We start from the raw sequence: 27496 nt of genomic DNA on the forward strand, positions 1-27496 counted from the left end.
GCCTGGAGAGGTGGAGGAATGAAAGTCAGTAGGAGCAAGACGGAATACTTATGTGTGAATGAGAGGGAGGACAGCAGAATGGTGAGAATGCAAGGAGTGGAGGTGATGAAGGCATATGAGTTTAAATATTTGGGGTTCCCTGTTCAAAGTAACAGGGAGTGCAAAAGAGAGGTGAATAAGAGAGTGCAGGCAGGGTGGAGTGGTTGGAGAAGAGTGTCAGGAGTGATTTTTGACAGAAGGGTACCAACAAGAGTTAAAGGGAAGGTTTACAAGATGGTTGTGAGATCAGCTATGTTATATGGTGTGGAGACAGTGGCACTGATGAAAAGACAGGAGATGGAGCTGGAGGTGGCAGAGTTGACGATGCTAAGATTTTCACTGGGAGTGACAAAGAAGGACAGGATCAGGCATACTTATATTAGAGGGACAGTTCGGGTTGGACAGTTTGGAGACAAAGCAAGAGAGGCAAAATTGAGTTGGTTTGGACATGTGTGGAGGAGAGATGCTGGGTATATTGGGAGAAGGATGCTGAATATGGAGCTGCCAGGGAAGAGGAAAAGAGGAAGGCCAAAGGAGAGGTTTATGGATGTGGTGAGGGAAGACATGTAGGTGGCTGGTGTGACAGAGGAAGATGCAGAAGACAGGAAGAAATGGAAACGGATGATCCGCTGTGGCAACCCCTAACGGCAGCAGGCACAAGTAATAGTAGTAGTAGCAGTTTTTGACAGCAAGAGGGCACACACGAATGACGTGGTCTATCATACCCCTGCTCCCCCTTTGACCTAAATTTCATTTTCAACCAATGAAAGTGACATTGTGTGACTCCTGTCCATCATGAAGTGTATTCAGTGCAGCGGCCAAGGCTATTGGGAGAACTCACGAGGTAGACAGCTGCGGTAGTTCTGCTTTTTTTCCCCCATAAACGAATATTAATTTTCACACTTGAATGTCTGTTTTTTTTTTGTTTTTTTACCATTCAGCTATATATTCAAATTTGGATTATTCATTGACAGCCCTAGTGTGTGCAGAGCGCAATCTTTTGGCACGCGGAATCTAGACAGGGAGACAATCAGCAGCAGTAAATAAATAAATAGATGGATAAATGCTCATTATGAAAATGAACTGGTACTCGGGTCTGTGATTTTGTTTTAAGTAGCATGGGACATCCAAAAGGTAGACCCCCAGGTCTAGACTTTCTTCCTCATTTCTCTGTATCAATTTTCCTCTCTGCTTCTCTCGCTCTCTCTCTTGGCACTTGATTTATTTGTGTCTCCCTCACACTCTCGTGGCTTTGTCAACCTTTCTCATGTACTGTTCTCTCAGGGTTTTTGGCAGGACACACAGCCAACAACCCTGCCAAGTCTGTCTGCTTTGAAACCAGGGAGAGGGGCTGAACCAGCCCACAAGCATCCAACAATGAATGCAAGAAAATTCTTCGAATAGTACCTCCGGTTATAGCACAACCGCTTTAGAAAACCCAAAAAAAAAAGGACAAAAAGGAAACAGGATTTAGTAGCTACTCCATTATATGTATTGGACAATGACAAGTCATAACACTGACCTACTACATTGCATTGACCCACACACTTTATTAGAACAGGTATGCCACCAAACAACAGACATGGAGTTGAACTCAAAATCGGACAAAATGGAAGTAGACAAAAAATCTATCCATTCCAATATCAGAATCAGAAAAACTTTATTCATCCCTGAGGGGAAAGTGGGTCCTATCCAAGCTGCTTATCCTAATCAGGGTCACAGGACGCTGGCGCCTACCCCAGCAGTCATTGGGTGGCAAGGGGGAAGACACCCTGGAAGGGCCTCCAGGCCATCACAGGGCCGACACATTCACACCTAGAGACAATTTAGCATGGCCGATTCACCTGGCCTACATGTCTTTGGACTGTGGGAGGAAACCGGAGCACCTGGCAGACACAGGGAGAACATGCAAACTCCACACAGAGGACAACCTGAGATGACCCCCAAGGTTGGACAACCCCGCAATTCGAACCCAGGACCTTCTTGCTGTGAGGCAACCGCGCTAACTACTGCACCACCATGCCACACATTGCAGCGAATTCATTGGCAGCTGAGAATCCATTGCAGGCGGGAACCAACCTCGGATAGCCCGGAGCACGGGCGACTGCGCTAACCAGTCAACTAAAGGGTCTGACCCTCAGTCTTACATGGAATACCTTAATTGGTTAAGAAATTAATTGATCAATAATTAATTGCATATATTGCATCAATAAATAAAAGAAATTCCAATACAACAAAATTTCTAGGCAAGACCTCTTTGTTGGACTAGACTTACAACTAGGCAAAAATAAAATAAAATAAAAAAAGGAATGGCTTTGTTGTGGTCCACCACCCCAGGCTTTTAAATTGACATTGGTTAGCTAATTGGAGAGACTCACGGACACGTTGAGAGAAGGAGGATTAGAAATACATGGGCACATGAATACATACATGTATACACACACACACACACACACACACACACACACACACACACACACACACACAGAGTCAGAACCACATGGATAATAGAGGAAATGCTCGGGGCAGTGTGGAGGGAGAATTGTAACATTTTCTGAAAAGCTCTCCTTGATTTGCCGCCCCTTTTCTTTCCTTTTCGCTTTTTCATTCTCTCTGTCTGTCCTGAAATTCCCCTCTCGGCTGCACAATGTGTCCCTTCCTCTTTATTTAGGTGCCAGTTTTTTCTTTTGTAGTTTTTGTGTTAGTTTTTTTCCCCCTGTCTGATATTACTCATGCTGCTCAACCTTTCCCTACCTGTCCTCTTTCCCCTGCTCTCACTCTATCCCTTCCCTCTTCTCCGTTTAGTTAATATCAGCCCCCTTTATTGGCATGAAGCTGAACAAAATTGCCGAACATTTCACATCTCTCTCTCATTATATCTCTGTCGAGTATCCTTAAAACAGTAATATTAGTTTACAGAGGGAGAGAAGAGAGATGCCATTTTCATGTTCCATGCATTTTCAAACAGTTATGCCCCCCTAGTCGCTCTCTTCTCTCTGTCGCTGTGTGTGTGTGTGTGTGTGTGTGTGTGTGTGTGTGTCTCTTTCTCTCTCTCTATGCCTCTCCCTCTGTCCCTATGTCTCTCTCTCTGTCCCTATGTCTATCTCTCTCTGTCTCTATGCCTCTCTCTGTCTCTATGTCTCTCTCTCAGTCTCTATGTCTCTCTCTATGTCTATGTCTCTCTCTCTGTCTGTCTATGTCTATGTCTCTCTCTCTCTGTCTCTGTTTGTCTTGCTGAGTCTGTTCTCTCTGTGCGGTGGTGTTCTCTCTCCTCGGCCCATAGTGATATACACACAACAGTAAAACAGCTTAGCTTTCGAATGCATCAAACATTCATCTGTCTCTCTGCTGACGGAGAGACAGATGAACGGCTTAATCACTCCAACGGGAGTCGGGGCGGACAGAGTAACACGAGCACACGGAGGTGCTGGGAGAAAAAAAAAAGATGGAGTAGCACACAATCTAATCTTGCAAATGTAAAACTCGTGTGCACACAAATTCACCGAGGTACAACACTGACACATGTATCCTAACACGCACATGAACATGTGTGACGTGCACTTACAAGTGTGACACGTGGCTCCCGTGTACCCTGTCCCATCACAGGTGCAGCTGAAACTGTCCCATGTCTGTTTACACCGGCCCCCGTGCTCACAATGATTAGGCATACACCTAGAAGAGAAGAGAAAGGGGGGAGAGAGAGAGAGAGACAATGCTAAAGAGAGAGAGGGAAACACACACACGCACACTTTTAAACATTTACCGAGCATATGACAATGCTTAACTCGCCTCTGTGAAACATGCACATGTGGAGAGTTTGTGACATGTTTGCAGTCGCTGACACGAGGCTGTTCCTGGGGCTGTGCATGGCTTTCAATAGGATTATGTGTGATTAATACAAGCCAAGGTGTACGGAGGTGAGTTAAAACCACAACCACTTAGGCATCACTTTGGAACTACATCATAGCTATCCGGTCACACCGCTGCTGAACTTAATTCAACTGAAACCCTACTGAAAGAAAGAAGAAAGCCACTTTATTTGGTCATTGTACTGGTTATAATGAATGGGTTCTCTGCATTTAACCATTCTATTGTATAGGAGCAGTGGGCGGCTGCAGCACCCGGGGACCAACTCCAGTTCTTCTTTCCATTGCCTTGGTCAGGAGCAAAGAGCAGGAGTATTAATCCTAACATGCATGTCTTTTTGATGGTGGGAGGAAACCCACACAGACACGGGGAGAATGTGCAAACTCCACACAGAAAGGACCTGGGATGGCCTGGGGTTCAAACCCAGGACCTTCTTGTTGTGTGGCAACAGTGCTAAGCACTGGGCCACCGTACTGCCGAAATCAGAATTTGGGTTTCTCCCACATACAAATCATAATGTATTGTGATGTGTGTCAAGCTTCAAAACACAACACTGCTGATCAGGAAGGCAGGGTCTTGTCACGAGACTATGTGTTGTTAGATTTGGGAGTGGTGGAGGGTCAAAATCCCATTTTTGTTTTCATCATGAACATTTGGTGACATCATAGTAAAATAAAGGGGCAGCAGGGCAGCGCTTTCATACCATGCGAGTATAGCATTTCAAATCATATCCCTCCTTTTTCTGTCATGTATAGGAAGTAAACATATCTGAGTTTGATAATGTAAAACTGTGAGAGCCCATAGGACATTCATACCTATGTATGAACCTTGGTGTGAACTGCCTCCTACATGAGATTGATGAGTATCTTCAAGCACCACAGAGTGAAAAAGTCTAAGGTTTACCATATTGCTTTGTATCATAAGAAAAAAAGTTAAAGTAAGAGATATTCAGTTCTGGGCGAGAAACTAGTTATTGCACTAAATTGGAAGATACAGACACAGAAAAACCTTATAAATGGTTTTAGCAAGTGGCATCTGGGCCAAATTCAAATGGCACATTTATCTATTTCACACAGAACCTAAATATTTGCATATCCCTGTCAGAGAATCATTAAAAAAGTCAGCATTCATACATATATCACAGAAAGTTGAATCAGTTTATCTGGACACAACATTTATTGAGAGAGAAATGTTTCATCACACATCTAAGTGACCTCTTCAGTCTCAAATGACTGCAGGTATCCGCACCCTTATAAACAATAGAGGTATAACGACCAAAAGCAATGACTCCACAGTCTACACCCATCTACAGGCCAGTGGCCACTCTTTCAAGGGTGAGGATGTGCACGTCCTTGACAGGGAGGAATGCTGGTTTGAACAGGGAGTCAAAGAGTCCATCTTATGTGAAGAGAGAACGACCATCCCTAAACCGGGGGGGGGGGGGGGGGGCTATGAGTGCATCTGTCACCATTTTAAATGTTGTGATTGCACAAATTCCCAAATCCTCTGTGAAGAGTACACATGGCCATCGAAACTCTAGTTAATGGTCACGCCAATCTGCATGGATATGAAACTGGTTATTGGTTTCGGTCATTATGTCACTGTATTATTTATAAGTAGGGCCCTACCAAATTCACGGTCGTGAAAATCGCGTCACGGACCGTGAAATCAGCCTCTTCCCGTGTAATTGACCATTTGCCGTGAAATGCAGTGAAATGCAGAATTTAAGTGCGCAACTAGTTTGAGAAAATACTGTGCTGACAAGATTGACATTTTGGATGCGCGAATAAAAGCATTGACGTGTCTAAGACTTTGATTGGTTAAATGAGCATCCGGGGTGGTCGCAATGATTATTTTTGTTACTAGCATAGTTTGAGTTAGCTGTCGTCAGCATGTTAGCTTAGGCCCTAACGTGCTGAAGATGTTGAAATCTAAAGCCTCAAAAAACACGACTGCAGACGACAGAGTAATTGAGTTTGGAAAACATATTTTACACGCTGATTGAGGGAAATTATTTTGTACGAGTTGTAATATCTCCTTAGATCACAGTCGACGAGCAACGATTCAGCGTCACTTGGAAAGTGAAACTCATCTCAACAAAAAGAGGGCTGCCGAAAAAGAACCACAAGGTGGAACCAACAAGAAGCAAAAACAATTTCATCGATGTTTAAGAAAACAACCGAGAGCACTGAGTCTCGACATTTGGCGACCATGGAGCTTGTTGAGGCATTTGCTAGTGCTAACATACCGCTGGACAAACTTGATCACCCGAAACGGAGGGACTACCTTCAACGTAATGGGAGACATGCGGGCGGTTTACCCAGTGCAAATAAGCTCCCACAAGACTACCTTCCTAAGCTGTTTGACGCACAATTTGAAGAGGTAAAATCTATCATAAATTCATGTGAATCGTTTTCAATTATTTTGGATGAGCACCGACGAGCAGGACAATTATGTTTTGCATGTTATTTTCGATTTCATGTCAGACAAGGCCGAAGATGTTGAGACTGGAACTCTAACAGCAGTGCTGGCCGACTGTGCTTACTTGGATGCTGTAAACTATACCACTGTTTCACAAGCCGTAATTAAAACCCTCACAAAATATGGTGCAGACTTTAACAAAGTATCTGCTTTCATTAGTGACAATGCAACCTACATGACGAAGTCATACAAATCTGCACTCCAGGGTCTCGTGCCAAATTCGGTGCATATCACTTGCAATGCCCACATTATTTCTCTGGTGAGTGAGTTGTGGAGAGCTGACTTTCCTAGAGTACATAAGTTAGTGAGCTACGTCAAAAAAGTGTTTAAGCATTGTCCCAGTCACAAACTACACTATCGGGAAAGCATTGCAGAGAAGACAGGGGAAACGGTGGGGAAAATTGCCCTTCCACCTGAACCAGTGATTACGAGATGGAACTCGTGGTTTCGGGCTGTACACTATCACGCAGCTCATCTGGACTTTTACGCAGATTTTGTGGAACAGGAGCTCGCACTGACACCCCGAACACAGGCATTGACCGAACTGTTAAATCTTTTACACGATCCTCACCTGAATGAGGAGGTCAAATTCATTTCCAAAGATGCCACTAAGCTAATGGACTTGATCACTTGGTTTGAATCTCGACATGTATTAATTCACAAGGCATACAACAGGGTCATGGATTTGCTCTTTTGGGCAGAAGCACAGGCGAATGAAATTCACTCCGAGCGTGCAGATTTAAATGCCAGTGCTCATCACTTGTTTTCTGGCATGATACAAAAGATCAGGCGGTATTACTGCTACGGAGACGAGTCAAACGAGAACATTACGCAAAGTAGATTTAAACAACCAGCGGCCGAATTCCTGAAAGCAGTGCGCATTTTTGACCCTGCACAAATACTTATTTTGACGGTGGATTTAAATTCACTCAGCACGGACATTCCTGGATTTGACAAAAACTGTAGGCTGGAATTGCCGAACTACAAACACATCGCACAAGAGGTGGACACAACTTTACCAGCGCTAGCTTTTTGGAAATCCTCCGAATCTAGGCTACCACCTCTTGCTAAAGTAGCGTGGCGCTGTCTGTCAATCCCGACGAACTCTGTGGACGCGGAGAGGGCCGTGTCAAAACATGGACAAGTATTTTCATCGCAGAGACAGAGCATGAGGCCAAGCACCGTCGCAGGATGCTCAATGCTTACATTCAAACACTAGTAGGCTGGGCTATTAAGGCCCTGTGTGAAGAAAAAGTGTAATTTAATCATTGCCGTGAAATGTCGCATTTTTCTTGTAGAATCCGTGAAATCTGTGATTTTCGAGAAACTAGGTCCGTGAAATTGAGCGAAATGTACCGTGAATTTGGTAGGGCCCTATTTATAAGGGTGGGGGAATCTGCAGTCAGCTGAGACTGAAGAGGTCACTTAGGTCAGTGGTTCTCAACCTTTTTGGGGTCCTGGACCCCCTGCATATTTTTGATCTACCCCGAGGACCCCTCCACCTGATCTTGGGGGAGGGGGGTTGCAATTTGATAGAAACAGTAGAAACTGCATTTTAAATTGCATTATAGCATTTATTCACTCTTTGGGGCAAAAATAAGAGCTTTCAGTTGTAACTTAGATATAGTTAACAAAACAGAATTCTTATGCAGTAACTTTTAACAATGCAAACGGGAGCGAGCTCTCTTATTAAAATACAATAAATTACACTTGTGAAACAGATGTAATTAGAGAAAAAAGTCCTGTTACCCTTTATAGTTTAGGTAGATAAAGGTCTCAGCCACATTTGAGTAAAATAATCCTATTTCTATAAATGTCATAGAATCTTTTTTTAAAGATCTTTTATTTTCACGGACCCCTTGCAATTACACCACGGACCACTAGGGGTCCGCAGACCCCCGGTTGAGAAACACTGACTTAGGTGAGTGATGAAATGTGTCTATCAATAAACATTGTGTCGGGGTGTCCGGGTGGTGTGGCGGTCTATTCTGTTGCCTACCAAAATGGGGCTCGACGGTTTGGATACCCGTGTTACCTCCGGCTAGGTCGGGTGTCCCTACAGACACAATTGCCCATGTCTACGGGTGGGAAGCCGGATGTGGGTATGTGTCCTGCTCACTGCACTAGCGCCTCCTTTGGTCAGTCGGGGTGCCTGTTTAGGGGGGAGGGGGAACTGGGGGGGATAGCGTGATACTTCCACGCGCTACGTCCCCCTGGCGAAACTCCTCACTGTCAGGTGAAAAGAAACGGCTGGCAACTCCACATGTATCGGAGGAGGCATGTGGTAGTCTGCAGCCCTCCCCAGCTCAACAGAGGGGGTGCAGCAGCGAACGGGATAGCTCAGAAGAGTGGGGTAACTGGCCCGATACAATTGGGGAGAAAAATGGGGAAAATATTTTAAAGAATAAACAGATGAACTGATTCAACTTCCTGTGATTTCCTTACCTGGACTACTGAGCATGCATCAAGACATCTGTGGATATAGTTTCCTATATCACATTCGATACAAACCTAGCATCATCTTCAGATGGTTACCAGAGCTTTTCAAAACAGGTTCTGAAAGTCTTTCTGCATGCTCAATAATGCAGGCAAGAAAATCACAGAAAGTTGAATCAGTTCATCTGGAGAGTGAGGAGGTCACTGAGATGAGTGATGAAATGCTTCTCTCAATAAATGTCGTGTCCAGATGAACTGGTTATACTTTCCCTGAGGCCCTGAAAGGTTTTCAGCAGTACCACTGTCTCAGAAGTTACACAGACTTAAGACTGAATGTGAAGGACCCCAGACATTTTCTATTCAGAAAAAAGGGAAGGAGCGGTGGAGCTGCTGGGCTTCTACCTGACAACAGCATCCTCTCCACCAAATGATAATCTTTCTACCCTAAAGAATGCGTTCATGTTCTGATATAGGGGATGCAGTGATTTAATAGTCCCCCAGTTTGAAACCTTTAGCGACGCATCCTCTGATATGGAACAACATCTGGCAGCGGGCCTATTTCCCCTGTACTGCAGTATTTTGTAGATCTCTATATTTCCTGTTTAAATATGAGCACCACCTAGTTTCAACATATGTATAGATTATGTGGTATGAGTTGCCAGCAGAGTTCGCAGGACTGAGCTCTTGACATGTCACACATGCACACACACGCACACACATACACGCAGAAAAAATTACACATATAATGCACAACATGCAATGCATACATACAGACATATGCATGTGTGTGTACATTGGCACAAACTATATTTAGATTTGAAATTAGTCAACAATATCTGCTCATTTGAATGAACCAAGGGACTGTTGAGAGCAAAGCCAAGAGGGGGAAAAAAAACCCACATGGCCTCATTAAAACAGTGTGAGTCCTTTTAAACGTTGTGTTCATTTGTAGTTCTCTGGGGGCCAGGGCACTTCAGCAGGCAGAAGAAACACTCCTTCACTGGGAGGAAACAGGATGATAACTGTTGGAAGACTTAACTACAAAGCCGCTGTGGAACTGTTGGCTTTTTCATGCGGAAAAGAGACAGGGAGACAGAGATGTTCGTGTACTGACAGATGAACCCTTAGAGGTGCAATATAAAACTAAAACCTGGGCGCACACAGAGGCGCCCAAATTTAATAAGGCCTTGAATGATGGAGCATGCAATTGAAGGTACAGTAGCTGAACTAATTGAAATAAAACAAATTAAATCTAAAATTTGTCCGAGTCATAATCCTTAGTTGGCCAACAAGCGAAAATTAGAAAATGGGTTATACGGGGCATCTGAGTGGCATGGTGGTTTATCCCGTTGCCTACCAACACGGGGATCGCCGGTTCAAATCCCCGTGTTACCTCCAGCTTGGTCAGGCGTCCCAACAGAAACAATTGGCAGTGTCTGCGGGTGGGAAGCCAAATGTGGGTATGTGTCCTGGTCGTTGCACTAGCGCCTCCTCTGGTTGGTCAGGGCACCTGTTCGCGGTGGAGGGGGAACTGGGGGGAATAGCGTGATCCTCCCACGTGCTAGTTCCCCCTGGCGAAACACCTCACTGTCAGGTGAAAAGAAGGGGCTGGCAACTCCACATGTATTGGAGGAGGCACGTGGTAATCTGCAGCCCTCCGCGGATCGGCAGAGGGAGTGGAGCAGCGACTGGGACGACTTGGAAGAGTGGGGTAATTGGCCAGATACAACTGGGGAGAAAAGGGGGGAACCCCCCCCCCACCCACAAAAAAGAAAATGGGTTATACAATGGATTGCAGTTGACAAGAACCATTTGTGCAGCGAGATGACTGCATTTAACTCAATGCTCTAGAATCTGATGGCTAGATCAACGGAAAAAAACTCTAAGTGTGCAAATGATTCCCCCCCCTTTTTTGTTTCTCCCTAATTGCACTTGGCCAACTACCCCACTCTTTCGAGCTGTCCCGGTCACTGCTCCACCCCCTCTGCCAATCCGGGGAGGGCTGCAGACTACCACATGCCTCCTCCGATACATTTGGAGTCACCAGCAGCTTCTTTTCACCTGACAGTGAGGAATTCTGCCAGGGGGACGTAGCACGTGCTCTCCCTCCCCCCTGAACAGGCGCCCCGACCGACCAGAGGGCGCTAGTGCAGTGACCAGGACACATACCTACATCTGGCTTCCCACCTGCCGACATGGCCAATTGACCTTTTGCAAAGTACCGCCCCAGAACGGTGCTTGTCCAATCCTACCTTAGCAACGGTCCGTCAAGCTTTCAAACACACAACAAAATGCTGAAACGATGTGCCTATGGGATCTGCAAATCGGATACTAGATATCTGAAAAGTTTTGAGGGGGTGTAATTTTCTTTCACTTCCGAAACCCAGAACGCAAGAAGCGCAATGTCGGCAATAGATTTCGCAGTATAGCAGACCCCATGGCCAGCTTAATCCACCCAAAATCAACAAAAATACCTGTCTGCTCCAAGCTAAGCTTGCTACTAGCTATTATTGATAGCTAATACAGCTAACGCATTATTACTGTTACTTTTACCCGCACAATGCGCTGATTTCTTCCTTCATGTTTTGGTGTTTTCCGGCTACTTCCTGGATAGTTCTGAAATGATTGATGGGCATAGCAACAGTAACTAAGGGGGGCGGGACTTTGCAAAAGGTCAATTGTGTCTGTAGGGACACCCAACCAAGCCAGAGGTAGCATGGGGATTCGAACCAATAATCCCCGTGTTGGTAGGCAATGGAATAGACTGCTATGCTACCCAAACACCCAGTGTGCAAATGATTATTATGGTATTGTCTGTTTCTCTGGCTACATTTGTGTGTTACAAAACAGAATAGTTGTGTCAAAATGTGTATATTAAAAAAAAAAAAATCACTCATGTTCCCTTCCTCACCATGTATTGGTATGGAACTTCATCCATCCATCCATGATCCAAACCGCTTATCCTTACTCAGGGTCGCGGGGATGTTGGAGCCTACCCCAGCAGTCCTTGGGCAGCAGGCTGGGAGACCCCCTGGACAGGCTGCAAGTCCATCACAGGGTCCACACATTCACACCTAGGGACAATTTAGTACGGCCGATTCACCTGACCTACGTGTCTTTGGTCTGTGGGAGGAAACCGAAGCACCCGCAGGAAACCCACACAGACACGGGGAGAACATGCAGACTCCACACAGAGGACGACCCAGAATAAGAACAAGGAAAATCCCCCAAATACCTTTAATAATCAATTTTCTGATCACAAGAAACAGATCCAATTGGTTTTCTCCAAAAGCATGTATTAATAAATTTGTAGGTGAGTAAGAAAGGACATGCACGTGTGTCTGTGTGTAGTGTGGGTCTACGTGTCTGTGTACCAGTGTTTTTTTTTAACTTTATCCCCTGTCTCGCCTAAACAGAGTCCCACAGTGGAACACCATTGATCAGAGGGAGGTCAGACAGGTTTGCTGACTTGCCTCCAGAGGCATTCAGATGGCTTCGATGGGAACACAACACCACTCACCATGCAACTTCCCTCCAGCATTCCCATAGCTGGAGGGAAGTTGCATTTTTCAGCGTGAAATATTTTTTTAGAATTTGAAAGGCTGCAAATGAATGAATAGCTATGTTAATATGAGACAAATTTGCTTGTTAAATTGGAAAAAAAAAGGTACCTCCATCCACAGGGACTGAATGTGCTGTACACAAGTCTATCAGCATCAGCGCTGAATCAAAGAGCTTATTTGAGGTTCTGCAAGACAATTGGACATCTCTCTAAGGATATTCAAAAGAACTTCTTCCAAACTTCTGGCATCAACCAAGTATTCGTATTTATTTCCAACTCTATAGTGTGTCAAAGAGGAACCATTAACCTCCCTTGGCTGTACAAGCTGTCGGCAATTTGGGACTCAGACTACATGCGGATCAATTTATTTATCACTCATGTCAAAAATGAATAGGCTTTTTGGATCCTGTTTGACAATCATTCTAATTTTGAAATATATTGTGCGATATAAGTAGACATTACCTGTACATAGTATTTTGACATGATAGTGATTTTTTTTAAGAATAGTTTTGCTAACAACCATTTAGTCCATGGGCCAGAGCCCAAAATTTCCTATTTCGGTACACTCAAGGTGGCAAAACTTACTTATAATTTTTGAAAGGATCCATGTCTGTAGATGATATTTTGGTATGATAACCATTCCTGAGTGGCAGCTGTATCACAGTTATCAGCTCATGAAGTTAACCACCCGCTAAACTAAATTGCATTTTAGACGCTGGTGCATATCCTGGTTTAGCCTCATGGTCAGGACATTTTTCAATGTTCTATAATATTGTCTTTGGTATCATTTCAAAGGGGACCTTCTTAGCTTTCATTCAAGCCCTGTTGTGGATATTTCTCACAAATATAGAGGTCACTTGAGCTCTTGAACCCGTCAATAACACACATCTTTCTGCAATGTTCGCCTAAACTATATACTTTCTTTTAGCCCTGTAACATCTAGGAATATCAGGCACACAAAACACAAAAACTGGAATACTCACAGGACTGTAAAGATTCGGGAAATGTATAATATACCCATACTATTTCATTGTGTGAGGTGATTGTGAACCTTAAATTAGAAGGGCATTATTACTAAGAAACTAACTAGACCAAAGCCAGTTAGTCCATGGGTCAGACCAGATATCGATATCACCCAAGGTGACACAACTTCACTGGTGCCATTTTATTTGGTACACTAACAGAAGTAAAATAATACATGATAACCTTTCCAAATGAGCAGCTATTTCATTTTTCTTTCAGGAAACCTGTTTCTGTGCCTCTCACGATTGTGTATTTGCCCAGATTTTTACAAATATAGCATTTCAACACCCCTGGTACTGATTAGCCTAGCTTAAACTCTGGGACAGTTCTTAGTTGGCCAACAACCAAGGATAACCAGTACTGTGTACTTCCATTCATTGTGCTAAGCTAGGCTAACGTGCAGCCAGATAGCTTTCTACTAAACACATATAGAGGAAACTGGTATCTATCTTCTTGTCTCACTCTGGAGAAGATTGTAAGCTAATTTCCCATAATGTTAGCATGTTCTTTTAATGTATATGTTAATATGATTAGTTAAAGTGGCTACGAGGAACTTTCATCTTGTGTTGATTTTAGCGGCCTCATGTGGACAAAATACAGCTGTTGCATAGCAACTAGGTAATGTATCTATTTGTGGCTATGTAAGATAAATAATGGTAATATGACGCTGGTGAAGCAAAGTAAACTTTGTTTTAGTAGTGTTCATACACCTAAGTTACATGTATTTGTTTGTATGTGGCAGGTGAAAACTGACTGAATATGGCCACTGGTGAACAAGCAAGTTTTTACCCAATACCAAAGCGCCCACGGGTGGAGTGCATTATCCACTGTTCTGATGATACAGATAAGCTGGTTTCACTACAAAGTGTCGACTCATGGAGAACTCTGCTCAGGGCAGCTCAGATACGAAATCATGCACCAGTTTTGAAACTGGCAAAAGACATTCCTGAGGGACAGATTCCAGCAATCTACTACCACAGAAAGTGTCGCAGTATCTTCACTATGAAGCAAATTCTTGATGGCCTCCTTGCAAAAGAAAAGAAAAGTTGTGTCTCTGCTGAAGAGAAACAATCTAAGAGAGTAGCTCGACATGCTCCAAGTACATCTAGGACTTATGATGCAGAGTGCATATTTTGTCAGAAAAACAGCAAATATTCCAAGAGACAGAATACGAGAGAAGTACTGGTGCAGTGTCGAGAACTGCGAGCTGATGCAAAGATCAGGAGTGCAGCCACAAAGAAAAGGGACAGCAGAATCCTTGCCATTGTGAGTAGAGACCTTGTAGCAGCTGAAGGGCACTACCACAGGTCATGCTATAGACTTTACACCAAAGAAGAGGTTTCCAAAGGAGAGGTTGCCAGCAATGAAGATGATGATGCTGCAGCCCAGTATGAAGCTGCTGTGAATAAGGCATACAATTAGCTGTTCCTCTTCATCAGGATGGAGCTTTTTGGCAATCCTCAAGTGATGACAATGACTGATCTCTCTTCTAGACTGGTAGCTTCAATGAACTCCCAAGGCATTGCCCAAGTCAAGGAATCAACCAAGAAGCACATAAGGCGAAACCTGGAGAGTGAGTTTGCTGGAGCCTTGCAGATATTCCCTGATGAGAAAGGAAAATTCCTCCTCTATCCCGATAACTTGTCCATGAGGGAACTTGCCAAAGAAAATCAGTCTCTCAAAAGGGAGCTGCAGACCCTGAAAAGTGTCAGTGCACAAGATGTTATAGCCAAAGCAGCCATCAAATTGAGAGCAGACATTAAAAGTCAAGATGTTCCTCAAACCTGGCCGCCTGAAGTCAAACCAGAAGCAGAATGTCCTACCATTCCAGAGTCGCTCATTATCTTCCTGTACTCTCTACTCACAGGCTCAAATGATCCTGATCATGCATCCCAGAGTGCAGTGCCTTCTGCAGTCATTTGGCCATGACATAGTATATGCAGTGACATGTGGAAATACCAAGCCTTCCAAGCACATTGTTCTGCCATTCAGTGTCAAATCGTTGACAGGAAATGTAGAGTTGATAAACATCCTCAACCGACTTGGTCACAGTGTGTCCTATTCACAGATGGAAGAGATCAACACTGCCCTGTGACTCCAGAAACTCTCATCATCAGGGAGTGGCATTGCCCTTCCAGCTAACATCCATCCTGGCATATTCACAACTTTAGCCTGGGACAATATCGACCGTCTTGAAGAAACTGTCAGTGGTGAGGGAACATCTCACAGAGTCAATGGGATTGCTGTGCAAGCAAAGCCAGTCAACCCACTTCCTGTCCAACCCATGCCCACTGTTCCCAAAACAAAGAAGAGAAGCATTGATGGACCCCCACCAATGTTACCAACTTACAATGCTGGACAACGGGTAGGGCCACCACAAAGCAAAAAGTCAGATGCCGATACTGCAGCCAATACTAAGCTTGCCAGAGAGAAAAACCTTCTTTGGGTCCTAGCACGCATGTCACAACAAGAAGAACAGTCAGTCAGCAGCTGGACAGGCTTCAACATCCTGACTCGAGGAGAGATGACGGTCATCCCCGACAATATAGGCTATCTGCCTACCATCAATGCTCCAGCGACACAAATGTCTACTGTCAACGAGGTGCTTAACCAGTCACTGAGCATCATGCAGTGCTTAGGCCTGAGGAAGATTGTCTGTGTCTTTGACCAAGCCCTGTATGCGAAGGCTGTCGAGATCACATGGAAACACCATGACAAGTTCCATGATATCATCGTTAGGCTTGGGGTATTCCACACCATCTGCACACTGCTGGCAATAATAGGAAAGCGTTTCCAAGATGCTGGACTCAAAGACCTCTGCATTGAGTCTGGCATGATTGCAGAAGGCTCAATTGCTGGTGTTATGGATGGCTGCAAGTACAACAGGGCAGTGCGACTACACAAGCTCCTGTATGAGGCTCTCATGCGACTGACCTTGAATGGTTTCCTGTCCTGGTTGGAAGAAACTCACAGGAATGACATGGTTCACCTGAATGAGACACTGAAGACCATTGACAGCCTTGGGAAAGAAGTCTCACAACATGCTTTGAAGGAGGTCCTCGAGAACAGCTCTTGTACACGCATCATGGATCTATTTGAAGTCTACCGTGAGTTCCTTAGAGGTGGAAACGGCAGCCTCTCGAACTTCTGGATGTCCTATTTGGACATGGTTGAAATCTTGTTGGGGCTCATCCGAGCATCCAGAGAGGGAGACTGGATGCTACACTTGGCTAGCATTCGAGCAATGATCCCATGGTGCTTTGCTTATGACAGGATGAATTATGCACGCTACCTCCCCTACTACTACGCCCAGATGTCTGAGCTGCCCATCACACACCCAGATGTGTACACAGAATTCATGGAAGGAGGCTTTTCAGTCCAACTGGGCTCCACCAATCCCTTTGGCCGAATCCCTGTTGACCAAGCTATAGAAGAAACGGTGAACAAAGACACCCAAACAGCTGGAGGGACAAAGGGATTCAGCTTGAAGCCAGGAGCTGTGACCAAATATTATCTCACAGCTGAGTATAGAAGCATGTACCTCAGACAGCTGAGAGACCTGACAGGTCAAGGCAGGTGCAAATGGTCTCATCCAGATCTACAGAGTCCAAGGATCAAGAGAGATGAAGCAGATGTCCAGTCTCTCATGGACCTTATGGAGAATAACTGGCTCAATCCTATGTCCCCTGATGAGACTGATTTGGTTAGCCTCTCCACTGGCAACATGGCTCCACCTGATGTGACCATAGATCTCTTGAGAGCTCTTGAGAAAGGAGAAGAGGCCTACCAAGCATTCCAGCAAACAAGGTTAGATGCAGACCCACCACCTGTGAAATTCCACGACAAGATGACCAAGCAAAGTCTGAAAACATTCTCCAATGTCAGCACAAAACAAGCTCATGGAAAGAAAGCACAGGATGTGGTTCTGAAGGCAGATAGAAACCTTTTCAGTCACATGATCCTGGTGGCTGAAAGCAGGAAGGTGAATCTGAAGGATGTCCTTGCCTACCCATTGGGCCCACTACCATGGGCACTGGCAAATGCTGATGGGTCCTTACGAAAAACAAACAAGGCTGCACTTGCCAGAGAGCTTGAAAAGAATGTATCTCCTGCAGAAGACATCCCAATCCCATCTACTTCCATCATTGATGGGATGAGCCTGGTCCAAAAAATGAATGGCAACAACAAAACCTTTGCACAGGTGGCAGAGTCAGTCTTGACCCAGGTCCTCCATGAGGGAGCACAGAGTGGGAGGATTGATGTTGTTTTTGATGTCTATCACCAGACTTCGATCAAAGATGCTCAACGACTGAACCGGGGTGGAGACATCACTCTCCAGTACAAGAATCTTGCAGGGGGACACCACGTCCAGCAGTGGAGAAAATTTCTGTGCAGTTCCTCCAACAAGACCAGTCTCATCAAGTTTCTGGTGGAAGAGTGGAAACTCCCACGATACAGAGCTATGCTGCATGGCAAGGTGTTGTACATGACCTGTGAGGAAACCTGCTACAAGTTGACAGAAGATGGGTGTGAGGAAGCAGCAGAACTGCACTCCACACATGAAGAAGCTGACACCCGTCTGCAATAAGGGCTCAAAGTCAGTTATCATCACAGCTGAGGACACTGATGTCATGGTGCTTTGTCTTGGCTTCCAGAAGGACATCACCTGTCCCATCTACCAGAAGTGTGGGACTCAGAACCGCACACGGTTTGTCGACATCACCAAACTGGCAAGTTCACTTGGAGACAGCATCTGTGACAGCCTAATTGGCTTACATGCCTTCACAGGCTGCGACACTGTCAGTGCATTCGCTGGTCGAGGGAAGCTGAATGCCCTGAAGATAGTGAGAAAGCACACTTCCTGCCAAGAGACTTTTAGTCAACTGGGACAGACATGGAATGTGAGTGATGAGCTGTTCCAGAAAATTGAGCAGTTCACCTGTCGGATGTATGTTGCTAATAGCAGCACTGCTGAGGTGAACAAACTGCGTTACCAGCTCTTCTGCACCAAAAGGGGAGAGGTTGAGTCCAGCCAGCTGCCACCATGCAGAGACTGTCTCTTTATGCATGTTCAACGAGCCAACTATCAGGCAGCAATATGGAAGTGCTGTCTGCAGGCTAACCCTGTGGTGCCAAGCCCTACTGAGTATGGATGGACAGACGATGAAGGCAAGCTGGCCACTTACTGGATGCGCTCCCCACCTGCACCAGATGTGGTCTTGGAAATGCTAACATGCAAGTGTGTGCATTCATGCAAAATGCCAAGCTGCATGTGCCTGTCAAATGGACTTCCATGCACAGACATGTGCAGGTTACAGACCTGCAGTAACCAAAAACAGCAGGATGGTCCAGAACTGGACTTTGAACTTGGGGAGTCAGATGATGAGAGAAACGAGCAGTTTGATGAATGACAGTGTGATGATTCTGATGGTATTACTGTGGTAGTAGTCTATTGATGCACAGGATGTTGATTCTGGACTTGGTTACCCAGAGCTTGATAACAATAATGTAACCATATTCACATATACCCATTACCCTACCCATTACCATTACATATACCCACTAATGATATGGGATTACATGTATCATTGACTAAGTATATGTAAATGTCAATGTTGTTTAAAATATTAAAATAGTTCATTACCTCACTATGGTATTCCTTTTTATCATGTATTTTGATTGTGTATTTAAACAAATGTATAGAGACCAGTTTGTGACCTAACTGGCTTTGGTCTAGTTCTCATTTAAGGCTCACAATCACCTCACACAATGAAATAGTATGGGTATATTATACATTTTCTGAATCTTTACAGTCCTGTGAGTATTCCAGTTTTTGTGTTTTGTGTCCCTGATATTCCTAGATGCCACAGGGCTAAAAGAAAGTATATAGTTTAGGCGAAAATTGCAGAAAGATGTGTGTTATTGACAGGTTGAAGAGCTCAAGTGACCTCTATATTTGTGAGAAATATCCACAACAGGGCTTGAATGAAAGCTAAGAAGGTCCCCTTTAAAATGATACCAAAGACAATATTATAGAACATTGAAAAATGTCCTGACCATGAGGCTAAACCAGGATATGCACCAGCGTCTAAAATGCAATTTAGTTTAGCGGGTGGTTAACTTCATGAGCTGATAACTGTGATACAGCTGCCACTCAGGAATGGTTATCATACCAAAATATCATCTACAGACATGGATCCTTTCAAAAATTATAAGTAAGTTTTGCCACCTTGAGTGTACCGAAATATCGTCTGGCCCATGGACTAATTGTGCAGATGTTGCATCACCGGGTTTACAAGAGTGCAGATTGTCGACAGACATCAGAAACAAACACAACTTATGCAAAGCTAGCAATTATGAGTTATTTATTGATTTTTTATTATTTTGATATAATTGATTAATTCCTGTGGGGAAATTCCTCTCTTCATTTAACCCATCCTAGCTGTGTAGCTAGCTGTGTAGCTAGGAGCAGCGGGCAGCCGCCGTGCACCAACTCTAGTTCTTCTTGCCATGCCTCGGTCAGGGGCACAGACAGCAGTATTAACCCTAACATGCATGTCTTTTTGATGGTGGTGGAAACCGGAGTACCTGGAGAAAACCCACCGCAGACATAGGGAGAACATGCAAACTCCACACAGATGATGACCTGGGATGACCCCCAAGGTTGGACAACCCCGGGGTTCGAACCCAGGACCTTCTTGCTGTGAGGTGATATTAGGGCCACCGTGTCGCCCTAATATAAATTCAAAACCAATCAAAACCCAGATCACCCAATCTAGAAATGAACAAGAGAGTAATCCCTTTCAGTTAAAATATTCAGTATTAGTGTTGGACATTGAAAGGCATTTATTTATCACACCTGTGCATTTTTACACTGGACTGAAACAGGATTGGATGGGGAAGGCCTTATTTGAGCATTGAATTTACATCACATTTTAAGAATAAGGTCAAAGGTCAAGCAGATTTTTTTTTATTCCCCTCCTTTTTTTCTCCTAGTTTTATCCAGCCAATTACCCCACTTTTCAGCGCTGTCCTGGTCACTGCTCCACCCCCTCTGCCGATCCGGGGAAGGCTGCAGGCTACCACATGCCTCCTCCGATACATGTGGAGTCACCAGCCGCTTCTTTTCACCTGACAATGAGGAGATCCACCAGGAGGACGTAGTGTGTGGGAGGAACACACTATTTCCCCCAGTTCCCCCTCACCCCGAACAGGTGCCCCGACCGACCAGAGGAGGCACTAGTGCAGCAACCAGGACACATACCCACATCCAGCTTTCCAACCGCAGACACGGCCGATTGTGTCTGTAGGGACACCCAACCAAGCAACATGGGGATTCGAACCAGTGATCCCGGTGTTGGTAGGCAATGGAATTAGACCACCACGCAACCCGGACACCCCCAAACCATTAATTTCTTACAATAAAAATCACCAATATCAAACACCCTCTCAAAACTACTGTCAAAAACTGAGACGTCCTATGAAGCTACAGTAGACATTTCAAGGACAAACGGGGTTCAATGGAAATCAAACGTTGTCAAGTTGGTATCCACTTTACTGTGTAGATGATAGTGATCCAATCATCTGAAGTCCAAGAGAAAGTCTAAAGACCTCTAATCTAGGACTTGTCTTCACCTTTGAAGGTGAGACAAACATTACGCATACTGTAAAAGCCCTAAAACAACACACAGTTGAGGAGGCACTCGGCCAGTCATGTTAAATGGCTGAATCAATCTCTAGCACATCTGTCCTCATGTGTTTGACAGGTTTCTGAAATGGAACTAAATAGAAAGCTCAACACGGTGTAATAAACATACCTAATGAGCCAGCAATGAGATGCGCTAGCCAGAACTTCCCAAACTCATATGTACGGACAGGAGATGTGTGGCTGTGTGTGCTGTTGGACATGCGTCAGGTAGAGTGAATATTGCAATTTCATATCGCAAGACGTGACTGAGACCATGCTTTGCTTTCAAAACTGTTCACTGTGAATCAACGTCGTTAATTATATCCATTTATGACATGGGAGCATACATGCATGGGTGCACGTGCATGTGCACACACACACACACACACACACACACACACACACACACACACACACAAACAGAAAAGGAAACAAATACACGTGTGTAACCACACATACAACAACTGAGACCCCGAGTCATAAATATTTAAATAAAAAATTCAAAGACTCCACATACGAGCCTTGTTGGTACACAACTACCTATTCAGAAGTGTGATTTTCACCTGTTTTTCATGTTTGTGTGTGTGTATTTGTCCAAATAGATATGAAATGATGGATTGCAGTGTGTGTGTGTGTGTGTGTGTGTGTGTGTGTGTGTGTGTGTGTGTGTGTGTGTGTGTGTGTGTGTGTGTGTGTGTGTTTGTGTTGTTACTCTCACCTGTCAATGATTGCACACATGTCCAGGCTGACGTTCTCAAAAGCCCCCACACTGCCTTTCTCCACAGCATACAAATCAGCCGGGTGGTCATCCAACAGGATGGCTTGCATACAACCTTGAAACGAACGCTGAGAGGGAGGGAACAAGGTCTGCAGGAAGTATCCTGAACAGAAAACAAACAAACACACAAACAATAAACAAAACATTCAAGCAGAAATCACATTATTGGAGTCAGGTTTTTTTCCCTGTTGGAAGATGGCGGCACAAACTTGCGTTTGCAGCAGCCTCACCCAGTGCTAACTATGCAGTGTCTTTGTCCACGTCTACGTCTGAGTCTAAGTTTGTGACATCGTGTGAAGTTTTTATTTCGATCGTTAAATTTTTTCATTTAATGGCTGGGAGAGCTGGCGTTGGATTGCTTGAGAGAGCCTGGTCTGCTGCGCCCTGTGGGCCTGGGGACCATGGCCCTGCCCGGAGCAGTGCCCGAAGAAGAAACACCGAGGCAGTCTGGCGGGAGCCTTGCGTAGCGTTGACTGTTTTTAGTGTCCTCATGTGGAGTGTGGGGAGGTGTGTCGAGGGTGTCTGGCTGGGGGAGCTGGCATTGGATTGGCTGAGGGAGCCTAGTCTGCTGCGTCTGGTGGGCCCAAGGACAGCGACCCAGCTTGGAGCTGCGCCTGAGAGTAAACACTGAGGCAGTCTGGTGGAGGCCTCACCTAGCACTGACTGTGTTTTAGTGTCGTCGTGTGGAGTGCAGGGAGGTGTGTTGAGGGTGTTTGGCTGGGACAGCTGGCGTTTGATCAGCTGAGGGAGCCTGGTCTGCTGCGTCCAGTGGGCCCAAGGACTACAGCCCTGCCCGGAGCTGCACCTGAAGAGGAAACACCGAGGGTGGTCTGACAGGACACAGAAGCGGGGCAGGCTAAGCTAACCACCAGTGGAATTTTTGGACTGTGTTGCACTGAATGGACCGTGTTATTAACTGTTTGTGTTTTGGGTTTTTTTTTGCATGTTTTTGGTGGTGTCATTTTGGGAAATTTTGGATATGTATTTTTATCTTTTGTGCGGCACTGCTGTGGGCTGGGAGACGCTAAATTTTGTTTCTTTTGTGTACACAAGTACAAGTATATTATTTAAATGACAATAAATTGTTCCTGATTCCTGATTAGGTTGTGGTATGTGCTTTTGTTTTTTTCATTAATTGCAAATACTTTAAGTCGCACTTGACCCTGCATTTAACTGACTTGAAGTTAAAAAGATAGACCGTAAGTTATCCGTCAGTCCCACAGAAGCAGGAGGGCTTGGGAATGAACAGATGGGAGAAGACAACAAACTATAAAGCAGGGAAGATGGATTCCTCTGATCTACGATATAAAACACTTAAAAAAATAGGACCAGCTCTAAAAGATGACATCAAACAAAACAATGACATAATCCTTGGCGAGGAACAACAAACTGGGATAGTCCTTGGTTATTGTCGCTTCACAGCTGTGAACCTCCATCAGTCCTCTTGTTTTAGAGCTTATTCACAAGGCCCATTAGCCTTAACAGGAGCCCTAAGTCTGTGATAGACAGCAGGACTTTATAGGTGGTACTATATAGCTTCATGAGATACAAGAGTCAATGGACCATCTAGATATGGCACAGGAGCTTGACTGCACCAGGGACAAGGGTAGGACAAAGGTGCAGGCAGGTGCATGTGTTTTTGTCTGTATGGACATACACACGCAGAGTACTTGTGTGAGTCCAAGTTCGTGAACTTGGACTCACACAAGTTCATGCATGTGTGTGTGAGTGTTTGTGCGTGCTTGCTTAAGTGTCATTAGAGGAGGTGCATGGAACGAGAGAGCTCAGGATTCAATCTGTGCCATAAGAACAGAGGTCACACATAAAACACTGCCGTTCAATGACATCTCCATCATCTGGATGTTATTGGCTGTCACACTCACTGGCATGGCTGTAAGCCTCAAGGACCATGCATCAAGAGGGCTTATTATAAAGGGCAGATGTGCTGCTGCTGCTGCTCTGTGTGTGTGTGTGTGTGTGTGTGTGCACATATGTATGTGAGCTTCTCCATATTCTCTCATCTCCTCCTGTGATTTTCCTTTTTCCTCCAAAAAGTTTCTCCTGTCATCCTTGCCATCTGTCTCCTCTCCCAATACGCCTGTCTGCTGTCTATCCACTGGGGGGAACGAGAAGGTGAGAGAGAGAGCTAGAGAGGTGGAGGGAGAGAGAGAGTGAGATGGAGGCAAGAGGGAGAGGGAGATGGAGAGTGATGGAGAGAGGGAGAGAGAGATGGAGGGAGTGAGTGAGATGGAGAGCAAGAGAGAGAGAGTGAGATGGAGAGAGAGACTGAGATTGAGAGAGCGAGTAAGACGTAGAGATGGAGAGCAAGAGTGAAATGGAGAGAGCGAGAGATGAGATGGAGAGAGATAGAAAGAGAGAATGCTTGAGAGAGAGAGAAAAAGAGATGGAGAGAGAGGTGGAGGGAAAGAGTGAGATGGAGAGCAAGAGAGAGAGAGAGTGAGATGGAGTGAGAGAGAGACAGATGGAGAGAGCGAGTAAGATGGAGAGATGGAGAGCAAGAGTAAAATGGAGAGAGCGAGAGATGATATGGACAGAGATAGAAAGAGAGAAAGGTTGGGTGAGGGAGAGAGAGGGAGGGAGAGAGAGAGAGACATAGAGAGAGAGAGAGAGAGAGAGAGAGAGAGAGAGAGAGAGAGAGAGAGAGAGAGAGAGAGAGAGAGAGAGAGGGAGGGAGGGAGGAGGATCGAAGATGAGAAACAGAGCAGGCTCCTGGCAGCTCTTTGTGTCCTGTGGATAGCACATGAATGTGAGGGAAAGATGGCCTTCTCACATTTTTGGCAGCCGAACGGAAAAATGGATGGAGTGATGGATGGATCGGTGGAAAAATGGATGTCGGTAGGCAGTGAGATATGACCATGGGGTTTCTCCGTTGCTCTCATCATTTCTTAACCACCACATCAGTGGTCCCTGAAATCCCCCAACTCCCACATTCCCTAACCGTCGATAGCACCGACTATCACTGATCACAGCTATAAGCTTGGTGTGCACAAATTTGATTGAAAGAGAAGATTTACAATAAAAATGCACTACAAAACTGTGAAAACAACAACACCATACAACTAACTCCTACTAACTACACCATCGAAGTACAATCCAATAGAGTACCATAAACGGTTGCTTATTTGTGCAGAATGCATCTCTTGAGGCGCTACAAACTGCACTGTCTTAAGAGAAATTGTGTCCAAACACCGTAAGTGGTGGCCACACGGCTGCAACCACACTTTTGTGGTTTCAAAGGCTAAGCGATGGCAGTGTTTCAAGACCCTGTGCCCACCTGAGAATTACATGAAAAAATAGTCTCGAGATCTTATAATGAGGTGCTTTGAACCACGAACGTGATGTGCTGAAACTGCGAGGAAACCGATTCTAAACTTTTAACTTTTCTAACTCTTTTAGGGATCTTGTGAGATTTCACCGAGAGAATGGAAACTCTTTCTTATTAAGGGCTTGAAACAACTCAGGGTAGGTGGTTTCAACACAATTCATCAGCTGTGTGTTTATACCATTTTGGGTTTAACAAACACCACATAATGTGTGGTCCCACCCCTCATGAAGTTCCAAGACACCCGAGAGACTGAAATAATATTGTGGGTTTACACAAACTAGGAGTCATCAGGACGCTGTACCATCAAGCTGACAACGTGCCCACTGACACAGCGGCCGGGGAAGGGGAGAAATCCCACATTAAACAGGTCCTGGTTAAGTGTGGTTATCCTAACTGGGTGTTTGTCAAAGCCAGAAAGACACCCAAACAGTGCACCAGCCAATCAAAGAGAGAAGGACAACAGCTGCCTAAGCGTAAACCAGTGGTGATTCTGTGTGTGGCACGAGTGCCAGAATAGCTGAGCACATATTTTCCAAACACTGCGTCTCAGTTGTTTTCAAACCCCAAAACACGCAACACCAGAAGTTGGTCCACCCCAAGGATCGGGTCCCCCAGCATAAACAGAGCGATAAAGTGTACACTGTTAAGTGCCGGGAAGATTGCTGTGAACTGTACATCAGGGAAACTAAACAGACCAAGAGGATGATGCCACACAGAAGAGCTAACATGTCAGGCCAGGACTCCACAGTCTACACCCATCTACAGGCCAGTGGCCACTCCTTCAAGGATGCGGATGTGCACATCCTTGATAGGGAGGAACGCTGGTTTGAACGGGGAGTCAAAGAGGCCATCTATGTGAAGAGGGAACAACCATCCCTGAACCGGCGGGGGGGGGGGTCTAAGATGTCAGCCTTTTACAATGGTGTGATTGAAACTATTCCTCAATCCTCTGTGAACAGTACGCATGGCAATCAAAACTCTAGTTAATGGTCACGGCAATCTGCATATGAAACCGATGGTTGGTTTCGGTCGTTACGCCACTGTATTGTTTATAAGGGCGGGGATACCTGCAGTCAGTTGAGAGCCGATCGTCTCAAGCATCCCTTCTGTGGCATGAACCAACTCATTGGTTTCAGTCATGGTAGTGAGCGGGACCGTGAGTAGTACGGCACCGGCGAGCATACTGTCTGATGCTAGTCTTATGAGCCTAGGTAGTCTAGTCCAGGAGCCGACAGCAGATAGCTCATTCATGATCATCACCCTTGTGTCAGCAGCTGTCTGTGCCATGGAGAGAACCTGGCATAGAAAGTCTTAAAAAAAAAGTTGGCTTCTTCTTTCACTTGTTTCGTGTATTTTGAATTAGCATTTCAACACAAACAACTGTTGCATTAAATGGAGCCCAGTTTTTTTTTTTGGTTTGTTCATCTGATACAATGTGCAATCTGTGGAATATGTGATGATGTTCTGAGTAAGAAACCTCCCTCACACACACACAAAATCACGCAAACCTTAGAAGTGCATGAGTTTGTTGTGTCTAACTTCTGAAAACTTCTGGAAACTGTTATAGAAAAAGGAGTGTGTTCAGCAAACATTTCCGACCAAAATAAATAAATAAATAAACAACAACATTTTCTTCCTTCATGCTTGGGTAGATCCATGGCCAACCACGACCAAAGGTCATTTGTCATTATTCTCTTGCTTCTCGTGTTACCCATTCTTTTTGTCCTCTTAGCTAGACCCCATGTTTGCTTAGGGCAATATTTCCATTTTCTGTTGCCTCAAAAAAATAAAAAAATAAAAAAAATCCATCATCGCCTTCAGAAACCTGTAATGGAACTATTGTCAAGTAGAGGAAAAAACACACGCCGAAATTGATGAGGTGAAATCCAACCGGGAAACACAAAATCAGAATGGCGGTCATGCAGCCGTAGCTCCTAAAACCGTTACGCAGCAATAGATCACCTTTTCTGTCTTTTTTTTTGGCAAGTGCAACATGACTGTGTCGTTTTAATTCTCTGGAAAAATTCAAGAGTCCATCAATCCCTCAGGGTCCGGAACAAAAGCCGGCTTCCTGTCGGCAGTACATCACAGTCTTCCTGCTGTGCCCTAAAGAGCTCTCGACCTGTATGCAGTGGAGGGATGCAGCCTGTGCCAGCTCTCTGCTACCCAACCGCCATCACAGTGGCACACCCGACTCCCAGGCTGCACTGCACAAAGTCCCACATCTGGGGGGGTCTCTCAATGCTCCGAGAGGGGCCGTGCCTATAGTCCCCGGGT

At 45.1% G+C, this 27496-nt stretch overlaps 1 protein-coding gene across 1 annotated transcript in view; it reads right to left on the reverse strand.

Annotated features, from left to right (window-relative positions):
* Positions 1–27496, reverse strand: part of cntnap2a (contactin associated protein 2a) — a gene marked incomplete at its 5' end in the record, with an annotated part of 429422 nt that overhangs the window by 212206 nt on the left and 189720 nt on the right. Inside the window, 2 exons of the mRNA XM_056299196.1 lie at positions 3605–3711; positions 21814–21976. Coding sequence (XP_056155171.1) covers positions 3605–3711; positions 21814–21976 — 270 coding nt within the window. The remainder of the gene's footprint in view (positions 1–3604; positions 3712–21813; positions 21977–27496) is intronic.

This window comes from Lampris incognitus, chromosome 19 (genome assembly GCF_029633865.1).
Source record: "Lampris incognitus isolate fLamInc1 chromosome 19, fLamInc1.hap2, whole genome shotgun sequence".
NCBI lineage: Eukaryota > Metazoa > Chordata > Actinopteri > Lampriformes > Lampridae > Lampris > Lampris incognitus.